This window comes from Nerophis ophidion, linkage group LG17 (genome assembly GCF_033978795.1).
Source record: "Nerophis ophidion isolate RoL-2023_Sa linkage group LG17, RoL_Noph_v1.0, whole genome shotgun sequence".
NCBI lineage: Eukaryota > Metazoa > Chordata > Actinopteri > Syngnathiformes > Syngnathidae > Nerophis > Nerophis ophidion.
Genome location: NC_084627.1, coordinates 41,482,872 through 41,498,651, shown reverse-complemented (window position 1 = coordinate 41,498,651; position 15,780 = coordinate 41,482,872). Strand labels below are relative to the sequence as shown.

General features: G+C 40.1%; 1 protein-coding gene across 1 annotated transcript in view; it reads left to right on the top strand.

Moving 5' to 3' along the window:
- grin3a (glutamate receptor, ionotropic, N-methyl-D-aspartate 3A) overlaps positions 1 to 15,780 on the top strand; it is a 117,162-nt gene extending 101,382 nt beyond the window's left edge. Inside the window, exon 10 of the mRNA XM_061876978.1 lies at positions 12,341 to 15,780. Within this exon, the coding sequence (XP_061732962.1) occupies positions 12,341 to 12,890 (550 nt within the window). The 3' untranslated portion in view covers positions 12,891 to 15,780. The remainder of the gene's footprint in view (positions 1 to 12,340) is intronic.

The window sequence follows — 15,780 nt, the reverse complement described above, 5'->3', positions numbered from 1 at the left end:
ACTTCTTGAGAAACAAGTAATGAATGGGGGAAGGGGGATGGGGGGAATTGTTCTAAGCCAGGGCCCCTGGAGAGGGGGTCCAGACTGAGGCCAAGGGAAAAAACAACTCATAGCCATAGCACACATCCCTCTTACATCTGTGTTAGAAGAAGACTCTGACTGGTCCTGATGCCTGACTCAGACCGGGTCTGATGCCTGACTCAGACCGGGTAACTTCCCCCTCATCAGATAAGCACCATTCCTGTCCGATACGGGCAGTTTGACACTTCAAAGAGGAGGTCATTGCGCTTTTGCTGAGCAAGGCGTCCGTTTTGTTCTCTCTGTTTTGCAAATGTGTCCTGGCTTAGCTCTGCGGGCTGGAGGACGCTCCCAAAGTCTGGGACGAGACTAAGGAGAGCACTTCTGCACTTGAGCTTCCAATGGAAACGATAGCTGTCGAGCTGTCGGCGTCTGGCACAAGTCATCGGTTTGCTTTATTCCTCAAACTGGAGTGAGCAAAAATAAAGATGTGCAACCACACCCGCAAGCTTTCAGGTCAAATGTAAATATTGTTGCCTTCGGCTTATTTCGCCGTAAAAGCTTGAAGGCGTTACAGCTGCAGGATGTGCTGTGTCAGCGTTTCTCTTTCATCAGCGTGATCAAATTATAAAGTATTATGAAACAAAGAGAGCCTCTGGGTAGAAATGGAATTGGCCTCAGCCACCAAAATGTGTTTTGTTCCCTCTGAGCGCGAGCAGGGATGAAGTAGAGCCCAAGGAAGTCTTCATTAGAGGGAAGTAAGACAGGTTTGTATGACACACTCAACATTAAAACTCCATATTTGTGCAGTCATGAAGATCGTTATGGAGACGGACCCGACTTCTCAAGATCATTTATCGTATTTCCTTGAATTGCCGCCGGGGCGCTAATTAATTTAAAACCTCTTCTGACTCCTGCGGTTACCAAAGGTATGCGGTAAAAGTAAGCATGTGCTAGTTATTTTAAAACCTCTTCTCACTCCGGCACTTACCATAGGTATGCAGTAAAAATTTGAGTGTGATGTAAGCTTGGACCTTAAGTCCTACTGAATAGCTCTTAATCTTCTTCCCTTTATGCGATTTCAAATTACCGGTATTGAAATCAGTCTCCTCCATTTTGAAAATGATGACAGGGGAAGTGTCACTCGTGACGTCACGAGTTTGACCCGGCAGTAATTCAAGGCAAGCGCATACTATATGCCCTGCGACAATTCAAGGAAATAAGGTATTACATGTTAATATGAATGTTACTACATGACATATACTTACATCATGTATATATTACATGTTGTTATGAATGTTAATAGATACTACATATATACTTACATCAGATATATATTACATGTTATTATGAATGTTACTACATGACATATATACTTACATAGGTTATATATATTACATGTTATTGTTAATATTACTAGATACTACATATATACTTAATTTATGTATATATTATATGTTATTATGAATATTACAAGATACTACATATATACTTACATTGTGTACATATTTCATGTTATTATGAATGTTACTACATGACATATATATTTACATCATGTATTAAATACATGTTATTATGAAAGTTACTACATGACATATATACTTACATCATGTATATACTACATGGTATTATGAATGTTATTAGATGCTACATATATACTTACATTATGTATATAGTACATGTTATGATGAATGTTAATAGATACTACATATATACTTACATCAGATATATATTATATGTTATTATGAATGTTACTAGATGCTACATATATACTTACATCATGTATATATTACATGTTATTATGAATGTTAATAGATACTACATATATACTTACATCAGATATATATTACATGTTATTATTAATGTTACGAGATACTACATATATACTTACATCATGTATATATTACATGTTATTATGAATGTTGCTACATGACATATATACTTACATCAGATATATATTACATGTTATTATCAATGTTAATAGATACTACATATATACTTACATCATGTATATATTACATGTTATTATGAATGTTACTACATGACATATATACTTACATCAGATATATATTACATGTTATTATTAATGTTACTAGATACTACATATATACTTACATCATGTATATATTATATGTTATGAATGTTACTAGATGCTAAATATATACTTACATCAGATATATATTACATGTTATTATTAATGTTACTAGATACTACATATATACTTACATCATGTATATATTATATGTTATTATGAATGTTACTAGATGCTAAATATATACTTACATCATGTATATATTACATGTTATTATGAATGTTAATAGATACTACATATATACTTACATCAGATATATATTACATGTTATTATGAATGTTACTACATGACATATATACTTACATCATGTATATATTACATGTTATTATGAATATTACTAGATACTACATATATACTTACATCACGTATATATTACATGTTATTATGAATATTACTAGATACTACATATATACTAACATCAGATATATATTACATTGTTATTATTAATGTTACTAGATACTACATATATACTTACACCATGTATATATGAAATGTTATTATGAATATTACTGGATACTACATCGTGTATATATTTCATGTTATTATGAATGTTACTACATGACATGACAGCGTATGCAATGTTCCCTCGCTACAGCACGGTTCACTTCACACGGACTCGCTGTTACACCAATTTTTGGCTAATTTTATCCAGTGTCACATGCTTTTTCTTTTTACAGCGTATGAATGTGTTCTGCGTCCTGATTGGCTGAGGGACTGTACACTATAGAAGGCCTTCAGCTTGCCTAATTGACTAGTGTTTGATGCTTGTACTGTATAGTACTGTAAATGAAAAAAAAACATAACTAAAAAACGCCTGTAAATGAAAAAATATGCACAGTAAATGAATCTCAAAAAATCCTGTAAATATAGTCGAAACGAAAAAAATACATAACGAACGAAAACCCCCCCAAAAATTAACTTCTACTTAAAGTGTGTCAGACTTGGACTTGGACGAGGGTTGTTTTCCCGAGGTGCAAAGCGAATGGAGTGGAAACGGCGTGAAGGGAAAGACATTTCTTTATTTTAAACACTAACTAAAAACAGGAACAAACAAAAGGCGCGCACAATGGCGGTACAAAAACTGACTAAGGAAACAAAAGACTAGCACAAAGGCTATAAACTATAAACATGAAACAAAACACTTGCACCATGGCATGAATAACAAAAACTTACTGTGACTGAGACAAGGGAATGAGAAGCAGCGTGGATATCATGGGTGCAGGAGGTTGTGTTGCCAGAGTGAACAACAGAAACAGACAGCTTAAATAGAAGTGACATAATCAGTGAAAACAGGTGCAAGACATGAGGACAAGGTGAAAACTAATGAGTTGGCATGGCAATGAGACAAACGAGGAAGTGCAAAACAGGAACTGATTGTCCAAAAAATAAAACCAAACTTGACAAAAACTAAACATGATCCCATGGGCGTGACAAAGTGAGTCTTTTTTGGAACACTGTATATAAAATGTTGATTTTTGAATGTTTTTTTAGCGTAATAAATAGCCATCATGTACAATTTAGAATGCATAATAAATCTAATCCTCTTTTATATGTTAATTTCAAGTTCAACTCAGACATCCTAATCTAATAATGAGTTAACAGATTGGATATTTTGTCACATGAGCCTTGTTGAGCCTATCGGTTCACTTATTTACAGTTGAAAGGATTTAACACCGGCTCGGATTCCATCTCTGACAAATTCCAACGAGCCGCTGTGTCAAACCTCAGAAGGCATGAATATTTATGGCACGTGAATGAAACACTAGACAGGAGTTTGTCAAACTGCATGTGCAAAAATGATACGGTAAAAAAATGCCAACTGGTGACTCTAAGGAGAAAAACCTTGGGGTGTGGAACTAAATGAATCATGGCCGTTTAAATGATTCATGGAAATATAGGAGGACGTGCATAGCGGCCTCAGGCCTCCTGTTATATGGAGTATTAAAACACGGACTGCCATTTGTCTTTTTTGTGAGCTAAACCTTCTCACAACACAATTACTTTAAGGGACTACTGAAACCCACTACTACCGACCACGCAGTCTGATAGTTTATATATCAATGATGAAATATTAACATTGCAACACTTGCCGATACGGCCAGTTAAGTTTACTAAATTGCAATTTTAAAATTTAAAATCATGCTAAAATGTGCGCGTGACGTCAAGCATTGTAGAGGACATTTTGGTCCAGCACCGTTCACAGCTATAAGTCGTCTCTTTTCATCGCATAATTCCACGGTATTATGGACATCTGCGTTGCTGAATCTTTTGCAATTTCTTCAATTAATAATGGAGACGTCAAAAAAGAAAGATGTAGCTGGGAAGCAGTGTATTGCGGCCGCTTTTAGCAACACAAACACAGCCGATGTTTTCTTGTTTACATTCCCGAAAGATGATGGTGAAGCTTTACTATGGAACAAAGCAGTCAAGCGAACATGGTTCCCTACCACATGTCAACCGGCAGGTTCCGGTGAGAAAATGGTGGTAATAAGTTAGTTCTTACCATAGACATGAGTGGAGAGCTTGCGTCGTTCCTCCTGCAATTGTCAAAGAGGCAGCTGCGGACTCTCTTGCCTCCTCCCACCGGCCGCCCCCGACCGTCAGATGCTTCCACTGCACACTTTTTTGATATCATTGTTGCCCGTGACATCATCTTCTACTGCACACCATTTTGATACCAGTGTTGCCCGTGACATCACCTCCTACTGCACACCATTTTGATACCATTGTTGCCATTACCTTCTACTGCACACCATTTTGATACCATTATTGCCCGTGACATCACCTTCTACTGCACACCATTTTGATACCATTGTTGCCCGTGACATCACCTTCTACTGCACACCATTTTGATACCATTGTTGCCCGGGACATCACCTTTTACTGCACACCATTTTGATACCATTGTTGCCCGGGGTCATCACCTCTTATTGCACACCATTTTGATACCATTGTTGCCCGTGACATCACCTTCTACCGCACACCATTTTGATACCATTATTGCCCGTGACATCACCTTCTACTGCACACCATTTTGATACCATTGTTGCCCGTGACATCACCTTCTACTGCACACCATTTTGATACCATTGTTGCCCGTGACATCACCTTCTACTGCACACCATTTTAATACCATTATTGCCCGTGACATCACCTTCTACTGCACACCATTTTGATACCATTGTTGCCCGTGACATCACCTTCTACTGCACACCATTTTAATACCATTATTGCCCGTGACATCACCTTCTACTGCACACCATTTTAATACCATTATTGCCCGTGACATCACCTTCTACTGCACACCGTTTTGATACAATTGTTGCCCGTGACATCACCTTCTACTGCACACCATTTTAATACCATTATTGCCCGTGACATCACCTTCTACTGCACACCATTTTAATACCATTATTGCCCGTGACATCACCTTCTACTGCACACCGTTTTGATACAATTGTTGCCCGTGACATCACCTTCTACTGCACACCATGCGGGAAACACGCAACTCAGGGTAATAGTGCAATCGTTCATGCCAACCCAGGAAGTATGCCATTTGGGACATTAGGTATCGCTACACTTTTCCACAATCTGCTAGCTTGATCCTAATTAACATTGGCGTTACTATTAGCATGCTATGATTAGCATGAGTAATTTTACATGGCAATGTCAACACCTCTGAATTTGGTAACGCAAACTAAAATTAAGATGCACATTACAATCAAACTGCTGGTGTGTAATGAATACAATACTTACAGTATAAACAATTTGTAGGGTGCAACAAAAGACTACATTCAGCTGAATGGCAAACATTTCTACCTGGCTAGTCAACTACTGCCATCTAGTGTCTTGGAATTGCAACTGCATAGAAAGTCTACTATATATAAAATACTGTACTGTGCTACATACAGCTATACTTGTATACACTTGCGTGTCTAGAAAACAAGATATAACAGTTACAACTGCCACGCCCATGAGATCATGTTTTGTTTTTGTTATTTTTGGGACACTTTTGCACTTCCTTGTTTCTCTTATCGCCATGCCAACTCATTGATTTTCACCTTGCCCTCAAGTCACGCCCTTGTCCTCGGCCCTCACACCTGTTGGTAATGATCACTGGTATTATTTAAACCTGCAGTTGCCAAGTATTCAGTCTGGCAACTTCCCATATTCCTGAACTGCTTCATGCCATGCTATTGCTGTTCATTTTGTCCACGCCAAGTATGTTTTGTTATTTATGCCACAGTGCAAGTTTTTTTTATTCATGCCACAGTGCAAGTGTTTTTGTTTTTGTTATGCTAGTCTTTTGTTTTTCCATCAGTCAAGTTTGTTCTCCGCCATTGTGTGCGCCATTTGTAGTTTATTAGTTTGTAAATAAAAAATGTACTCACATTCACGTCTGGCTCGTGCCAACTATCCTTTGCGTTGGGAAAACAGACTATCTCCAAGTCATAGTCCAAGTCCTGACAACCACAATCAACTCATTGTTAAATGTTTAATAAAAATAGATTTTATCACTAAACGAATTAATATTTATGAACACAATAATGCACACAAATACAGTATAGGGACTCTTGAATATCAGTGTCGATTCCTGGTTAGTGAGAATTGGCACCCTGCCGGTTGAAAAGTAAAAGCTACCCATCTTTGCTCTGAATGCGGAACATGTGACTTGTCCACATGTGCGTAGAAGCCTGAGTTGTTGAAAAAGCAGCATCAAATGGCCATTTCATGTTGGTCTTGGATGAAGCGAGCCAGTTGTAAAGATGGAAGTAGCTTTGACAAAGAAGACTTGCTTCAGTCCCAAAGAATATTCCAGCAGCTCATATCTCAGCCCACTTAAAGCTCTTCTGGCCCGGACTTTGTCCTACATTCCAAATGTTCACTCGGCTACAGAATGTTCCCTCTCTGCAGATGTTAACTAAACGTCTCCTCTGTCAGTCTTTCGGCGACAAGATGCCGTGACAATAAGATATTATTTTTATGGGCTGTTTATGTACTTTATATTGTGGTGAAATAGATTGATCCCTACGATGAACTCCTCGTTTACGTCGCTGGTAAAGATGTCATGATCCGCTACTTGGATCATGTCATATTCTGTTTTTGTTCCGTCTTTGTATCACATCCTGTTTAGTATTTGTCTTCCTTAGTTCCTGGTGGCACTTCCTGTTTGTTTCCGTTGCCATAGTCACGTATTAGTGTCACCGGCATCTTGTTTTTTACGCACACCTGCCTTGTGATTACGTTCCTGTACTTAAGCCAGCCTTCTTTGTATCACATCCTGTTTAGTATTTGTCTTCCTTAGTTCCTGGTGGCACTTCCTGTTTGTTTCCGTTGCCATAGTCACGTATTAGTGTCACCTGCATCTTGTTTTTTTACACACACCTGCCTTGTGATTACGTTCCTGTACTTAGGCCAGCCTTCTTTGTATCACATCCTGTTTAGTATTTGTCTTCCTTAGTTCCTGGTGGCACTTCCTGTTTGTTTCCGTTGCCAAAGTCCCGTATTAGTGTCACCTGCATCTTGCTTTTTACGCACACCTGCCTTTTGGTTACGTTCCTGTACTTAAGCCAGCCTTCTTTGTATCACATCCTGTTTAGTATTTGTCTTCCTTAATTCCTGGTGGCACTTCCTGTTTGTTTCTGTTGCCATAGTCGCGTATTAGTGTCACCTGCATCTCGTTTTTTACGCACACCTGCCTTGTGGTTACGTTCCTGTACTTAAGCCAGCCTTCTTTGTATCACATCCTGTTTAGTATTTGTCTTCCTTAGTTCCTGGTGGCACTTCCTGTTTGTTTCCGTTGCCATAGTCACGTATTAGTGTCACCTGCATCTTGTTTTTTACGCACACCTGCCTTGTGATTACGTTCCTGTACTTAAGCCAGCCTTCTTTGTATCACATCCTGTTTAGTATTTGTCTTCCTTAGTTCCTGGTGGCACTTCCTGTTTGTTTCCATTGCCACAGTCCCGTATTAGTGTCACCTGCATCTTGTTTTTTACGCACACCTGCCTTGTGATTACGTTCCTGTACTTAAGCCAGCCTTCTTTGTATCACATCCTGTTTAGTATTTGTCTTCCTTAGTTCCTGGTGGCACTTCCTGTTTGTTTCCGTTGCCATAGTCTCGTATTAGTGTCACCTGCATCTCGTTTTTTACGCACACCTGCCTTGTGATTACATTCCTGTACGTAAGCCAGCCTTCTTTGTATCACATCCTGTTTAGTATTTGTCTTCCTTAGTTCCTGGTGGCACTCCCTGTTTGTTTCCGTTGCCAAAGTCCCGTATTAGTGTCACCTGCATCTTGTTTTTTATGCACACCTGCCTTGTGATTACGTTCCTGTACTTAAGCCAGCCTTTTTTGTATCACATCCTGTTTAGTATTTGTCTTCCTTAGTTCCTGGTGGCACTTCCTGTTTGTTTCCGTTGCCATAGTCACATATTAGTGTCACCTGCATCTTGTTTTTTACGCCCACCTGCCTTGTGATTAAGTTCCTATACTTAGGCCAGCCTTCTTTGTATCACATCCTGTTTAGTATTTGTCTTCCTTAGTTCCTGGTGGCACTTCCTGTTTGTTTCCGTTGCCATAGTCCTGTAATAGTGTCACCTGCATCTTGTTTTTTACGCACACCTGCCTTGTGATTACGTTCCTGTACTTAAGCCAGCCTTCTTTGTATCTCATCCTGTTTAGTAGTTGTCTTCCTTAGTTCCTGGTGGCACTTCCTGTTTGTTTCCGTTGCATTAGTCCCGTATTAGTGTCACCTGCATCGGTTTTTTTACGCACACCTGCCTTGTGATTACGTTCCTGTACTTAAGCCAGCCTTCTTTGTATCACATCCTGTTTATTTGTCGTCCTTAGTTCCTGGTGGCACTTCCTGTTTGTTTCCGTTGCCATAGTCCCGTATTAGTGTCACCTGCATCTCGTTTTTTACGCACACCTGCCTTGTGATTACGTTCCTGTACTTAAGCCAGCCTTCTTTGTATCACATCCTGTTTAGTATTTGTCTTCCTTAGTTTCTGGTGGCACTTCCTGTTTGTTTCCGTTGCCATAGTCGCGTATTAGTGTCACCTGCATCTTGTTTTTTACGCACACCTGCCTTGTGATTACGTTCCTGTATTTAAGCCAGCCTTCTTTGTTCATTCTTTATCGCATTCTAGTTTGGTGACGTCGCTATCCCCGATTGTGGTAAAAGACTCTTTGTAGTCATTAGCTTCCACGCTATTCCTCTGTTTGTTTCCCTAGCTTAGATGCCAGCGCGTTTAGTTCCTTCTAGCTCCCATGCTAGTTCTGTTTTTTTAGTCCTTAGTGCCTTTGTGCAAGTTTTTCTGTTCCTAATCTGTTTTGTTAGTATTAATAAATCATCCTTTCTTACCTTCACGCTGTGTCCGAGTCCGACTGCATCAATTGAGAGAACGAACCCCCAATCTATCAATTTGTTTTTGATAGATTGGTAGATAACTAACTGTACTTGCGACGCCCACTTTCCATCGCCAGACTTGATATGTCGCCCGCTAATTATGTGACAGAACTGGCGGCCATTTTTCCGCATAGACAAAGTGGATGAAGAAATGTAAAACGTATTTACTTAAAAGGCTTTTGATCACTTAATTGCATGTTTTTGTCGTCCTGATCGGGGATCTCTTCAAAACTGATATGGTTAACATTATGAGCCCAAAAAACATTTTAAAGAAATTGCTGTTGTGTACCAGAGAAGGGAAGGAGGCGACAACCAGGGCAGGACTCCGGTTTACAAGATTCATTTAAAACCTTTGATGAATACCTGGCGTATGTATGCTACTCGAAGTGAATGAGTGTTGACTCTGTGTAATATTGAATATGTAAATGTTACCAAGGGTTGTTGTCTGTAAATGTTGGTTGTATCTTTCGTCGTTACCCAAGAGGGGCAAGGCGAAGAGGTAAGTCATGGACAGGCAAGAGGTCATGGGCAAGAACAGGGCAGCGTGGTCTGGGTCCGAGCAGGGAGGTCGTGGATCGAGGAGAGCAGTCAGGAATCCGGACGGGAGTTGAGTGACAAGGCACAACCACGGAGGACGGGGGAGTCACTGAGGAAATACAAAAGGACATGAACCAGGGTAAAAACACGGAGAAATGGAGCAAAACAAGGGCTAGGAAATCACTGGGAAAACAGGGAATGCCAGACGTGATTCTTACTGGAAGGTTAGCGACGTTCCTCGGGTCTGCTGGTCTTTATGCTGCTCCCTTTCATCAAGTCCAGGTGTGTTGATCATTGATAGACTGCAGGCTCGTTGCTGCGTGGGCGTGCTGCGCTCAGCACGAGCAAGGGCGAACTGTCAGCAGAGGCGCATGCAGCTCCAGCCGCCAAGGAAACGCGGTTTCGACTCATGACAATTGCCATAGTAAAAAAAACATGCTCTTTCGGCATTTTAAGCATCTTAAGGAAAACATCAGTAGAAGAGGACACTAAATTGAATCATGCTGCTTACCTCTGTTTTATCTAGTTTTTGGTGCCTATTTTCTCCCTTTTTTGAGCAGGTTTCGACTTAGTCTTTCTGCCCTCGAAGGTGCTCCTGATTTTCGGGTTCTCATTTGGCTTGAGCCTTTTGTACTTTTTTACATTCAAAGTCCGACCAAAACTTTCTTTCTTTGAAGTCAGAATCACGGCAATGATCGGTGTAAATGTGCCAGTCAAGTAGACTGAGTAGGTCTATCCGTTCCTAAACTAATTATAAAATGTACTGAAACTCCTTAGAAAACAAGCCTAAAATCACTAGTGTGTCTATTTTGGGGCCATCAAGTTTCGATCCAGAACTATGAAGTAAGTTTCAGCATTTACCTGACTTCTCTGTTCAGGACAAAACACCTGGCAGGTAAGAACGGCTGAGCTTAAGTGATCCCCAAACAGAAGCACCTGCTGAGTGTTGTAGGCATGAAGTCTAGAGTCAAGTCCTACATTTTGTAAACAAGTCCCGGGCACGAAATCGTAGTGACCATATTTGCGGTTGCTCAGAAATGTTGTATGTTTTCTTTTTCTATCCATCCATTTTTCCACCGCTGGTCCCTTTCGAGGTTCACAGGCGGGAGGCGGTGTACACCCTGGACAAGTCACTACCTCATCAACACAGATAGACAACATTCACACACTAGGGACCATTTAGTGTTGACAATCAACCTATCCCCAGGTGCATGTCTTTGGAGGTGGGAGGGGCCTATCTCCAGGTGTGTGGGTTTGGAGGTGGGAGGAGTTTAACCACAGGTGCATGTCTTTGGAGGTGTGAGGGGCTTATCCCCGGGCGTGTGGCTTTGGAGGATAACACGCAAACGCCACACAGAAAGGCTCTTACACAAAAAAAAGTCTTAAAAATTGGAGATTATCCCAAGGTGCATTTCTTTGGAGGTGGGAGGGGCCTATTCCCAGGTGTGTGGCTAGGTGGGAGTGGCCTATCCCCAGATGCATTTTTTGGAGGTGGGAGGGGCCTATCCCCAGGTGCATGTCTTTGGAGGTGGGAGCGGCCTATCCCCAGGTGTGTGGCTTTGAAGGCGGGAGGAGCTTATCCCCAGGTGCATGTCTTTGGAGGTGGGAGGGGCCTATCCCCAGGTACATGTCTTTGGAGGATAACACGCAAACTCCACACAGAAAGACCCGGAGCCCGGGGCTGTTACACATAAAAAAGTTTTAAAAATTGGAGATTATGCCAAGATGCATTTCTTTGGAGGTGGGAGGGGCCTATTCCTAGGTGTGTGGCTTTAGAGGTGGGAGGGGCCTATCCCCAGGTGCATGTTTTTGGAGGTGGGAGGGGCCTATCCCCAGGTGCATGTCTTTGGATGTGGGAGGGGCTTATCCCCAGGTGCATGTCTTTGGAGGTGGGAGGGTCCTATTCCCAGGGGTGATGCTTTGGAGGTGGGAGGGGCCTATCCCCAGGTGCATGTCTTTGGAGGTGGGAGGGTCCTATTCCCAGGGGTGTGGCTTTGGAGGTGGGAGGAGCTTATCCCCAGGTGGATGTCTTTGGAGGATAACATGCAAGCTCCACGCAGAAAGACCCGGAGCTTTTACACATAAAAAGTCTTAAAAATACTTTAAAAAGTCTTCTTTTTGATGTGTTTATAACTCCAGTTTCACTTCACATAACTTTACAAACATTCTGAACATGCACAGCTCCCTGAAATCCGGTTTCTTGGTTGTAGACTTCTGAGAGTATTACTGAATGTCTTTGAACGTTGACGCCTCACATGTTGTCCTTTGCCCGCATCTCCAGGTGCAATGAAGGGAACAACCAGTCGGCATCCTGGAATCCAACCGATTCATCTCTCTGCAACAGGCGCAGGGTTCTTCCGAAGGAGACGCAGAACGACTTGGAACGGCCGTGTTCCCAGGATCCAGCCTCCGCTCTTCCTTTGCCGGAGAAACAACTTCCCATAGTGACCACCTCCAATGGACGCTCCAACATGTTAGGTCGTTTGTGTATCCAAGGACTCGGGCAAGGGCAGGGGAGCTCAGCACCGGGCGTGGCCCCGGGACAGTGTCGGGGTTTGGGTGTGGGGGACAGCGGTCCTGGTGTGAACGTGGGTCGGAGCCCGCTCATGCAGGAATTATCCGAACTGGAGAACCAAATCACTGTAATAAAGCAACAGCTGCAGTCAGCCATGAGGAGGAAGCGAGAGCTGGAACTGTACCAGTCAGAGAACCAGCTAGCAAACCAGACTGTACCGAGTCAGGCCACGACGCAGCAGTCCAACCAGTTCCTACAGTACACTCAGTCCCACCAGCAGACTAACCAACACCAAAACACACTCCCAGAGTGCTGAAGTCTTTCCAGGAAAACCTTCCGACACCTTTTGGTCTTTTCCTAAAAGGGTTACACATCTCGGGCGCCGGTACACATTTGAAGGACATCCTAAGATTCAGGAGAACATCTGGAAGGATCCGTCAGTGTAATTCTAGGAGTTCTAATGGACACTTTTCTGAACCAAGCACCAAATCAGTCCTTCCTTGCTTGTTGCAGTTACTGCTGAGCTCAGTCCGTCACCTCCTGCAAATCTTTCATTATCTTCATTCCCTTTCCACTCTTCCATTTCTCTCTAAGCTCCACCTCTGGAAGAGAATAGATTTGCCTTGATCCCAGATATGAGGACCCGAACGGGTGGAAACACCTGAGTCTTATGGTATGGCTCATTGAGAGTATCAATGACCTGAGCTTGAACCCAGCCAGTTAAGTCTTGGTGTCCCTGAGGTCTTGAGGAAACCTTCTTTCTTTCAGAGGGTGACGGAAACTCATAAGAGAATCAACAATCTTTTCCAAAGATTTTGATGCTTGGTAGGAAGAGCGGCTCACATTCAGGAAGGACATACTGTTTGTTTGTGGTAAAATATTATTATTATTGTTTTTTTACAGATCAAAGAAAGCTGTGCCATAACAATATAATTGGAGTTTGACTTCTGGACATGAGGTATATCACCCTCTATGTAAAAAAAGGGCTTCTTGGGCTTCTTTGCAACATGCTAAGCAAGCTCAAGAAGTATTTTTGCTGAAATAGTACCTCTGAATATGCACACAGAAATCCTTTAAGAAATACAGTGGTACCTCGGACTATGGGTTTTTCGGGATACGAGCTATCTCTCAGCTACTGTAAGTAGATTCCTATGTCCACATTCGCTGTGAACGTGAAGAATTGGGGTGGGGTGGTGCACTATCCACTGTAGCCACCAGATGGCAATAGAGCAGGGGTCACCAACGCGGTAGCCCGTAAGGACCAGATGAGTCACCCGTTGGCCTGTTCTAAAAATAGCTCAAATAGCAGCACTTACCAGTGGGCTGCCTCTATTTTTTAAATTTTATTTATTTACTAGCAATTTGGTCTGGCTTTGCTTGACATTTTTGATTCTAAGAGAGACAAAACTCAAATAGAATTAGAAAATCCAATAAAATATTTTAAAGACTTGTTTAAATAAATTCATTTATTTTTTTACTTTGCTTCCTATAACTTTCAGAAAGACAATTTTAGAGAAAAAATACAACCTTAAAAATTATTTTAGGATTTTTAAACACATATACCTTTTAAATTCCTTCCTCTTCTTTCCTGACAATTTAAATCAATGTTCAAGTAAATTGATTTTTTTTTTATTGTAAAGAATAATAAATACATTTTAATTTAATTCTTCATTATAGCTTCTGTTTTTTTGACGAAGAATATTTGTGAAATATTTCTTCAAACTTATTATAATTAAAATTCCCCAAAATTATTCTGGCAAATCTAAAAACATTTTAGAATCACATTTAAGTCTAATTTCAAAGTCTTTTGAATTTCTTTTGAAATTTTTGTTCTGGAAAATCTAGAAGAAATAATGATTTGTCTTTGTTAGAAATATAGCTTGGTCAAATTTGTTATATATTCTAACAAAGTGCAGATTGGATTTTAACCTATTTAAAACATGTCATCAAAATTCGAAAATTAATCTTTTTTTCTTTTCTTTTCTTTTTTTTTTCTAAAATTAATCTTAACCAGGAAAAATTACTAATGATGTTCAATAAATATTTTTTTTAATTATTTGTCCTTGTTAGAAATACAGCTTGGTCCAATTTGTTATATATTCTAACAAAGTGCAGATTGGATTTTAACCTATTTAAAACATGTCATCAAAATTCTAAAATGTATCTTTTTTTCTTTTCTTTTCTTTCCTTTTTTTTTCTACAATTAATCTTAATCAAAAAAGATGACTAATGATGTTCCATAAATTATTTTTCCAATTATTTGTCTTTGTTAGAAATACAGCTTGGTCCAATTTGTTATATATTCTAACAAAGTGCAGATTGGATTTTAACCTATTTAAAACATGTCATCAAAATCTAAAATAATCTTAATCAGGAAAAAATACTAATGATGTTCCATAAATTATTTTTTTAATTTTTTTCAAAAAGATTCGAATTAACTACTTTTTCTCTTCTTTTTTTCCGTTGAATTTTGAATTTTAAAGAGTCGAAAATGAAGATAAACTATGTTTCAAAATTTAATTTTCTTTTTTTTTCCTGTTTTCTCCTGTTTTAAACTGTTCAACTAAGTGTGTATTCTCTACAAAAAAACTTATTTAAAAGGAAAAAAAAATGTACGACAGAATGACAGACAGCAATACCCATTTTTTTTTATATATATAGATTTATTTATTAAAGGTAAATTGAGCAAATTGGCTATTTCTGGCAATTTATTTAAGTGTGTATCAAACTGGTAGCCCTTCGCATTAATCAGTACCCAAGAAGTAGCTCTTGGTTTCAAAAAGGTTGGTGACCCCTGCTATAGACAAAATGCACATCTAAAATCCGAACTTTGCAATTGGCCCAAATCCCCCCCCAAATGGGAGCTAAAAACCAAAATGTCTAAAGACCTGTGCGTGATACTGAACATGGTCTTTGATGAGGTCCAAGCGTCCTATCATGATGAAACAGTTCTTGTCTTGCAAGGGGGCGAAGCACTGATTAAATTGATTCCAATTCATTTGGATGGGTGAAGCCGTGTCCCAAACTAAGATTTGGGATGACAGAAGCAATAACCTGGTAAACCCGAAGTACCACTGTAGTACCACTGTAGTACCACTGTAGTCACTACTGAAACTGTGCCTCTGTGAAGACACCTGTGTTCTTGCACTTCCTGTTCAAGGCCCAAGTTCTGTCATTAAAATCACTTCTCCTGTTTGCACTTCAAA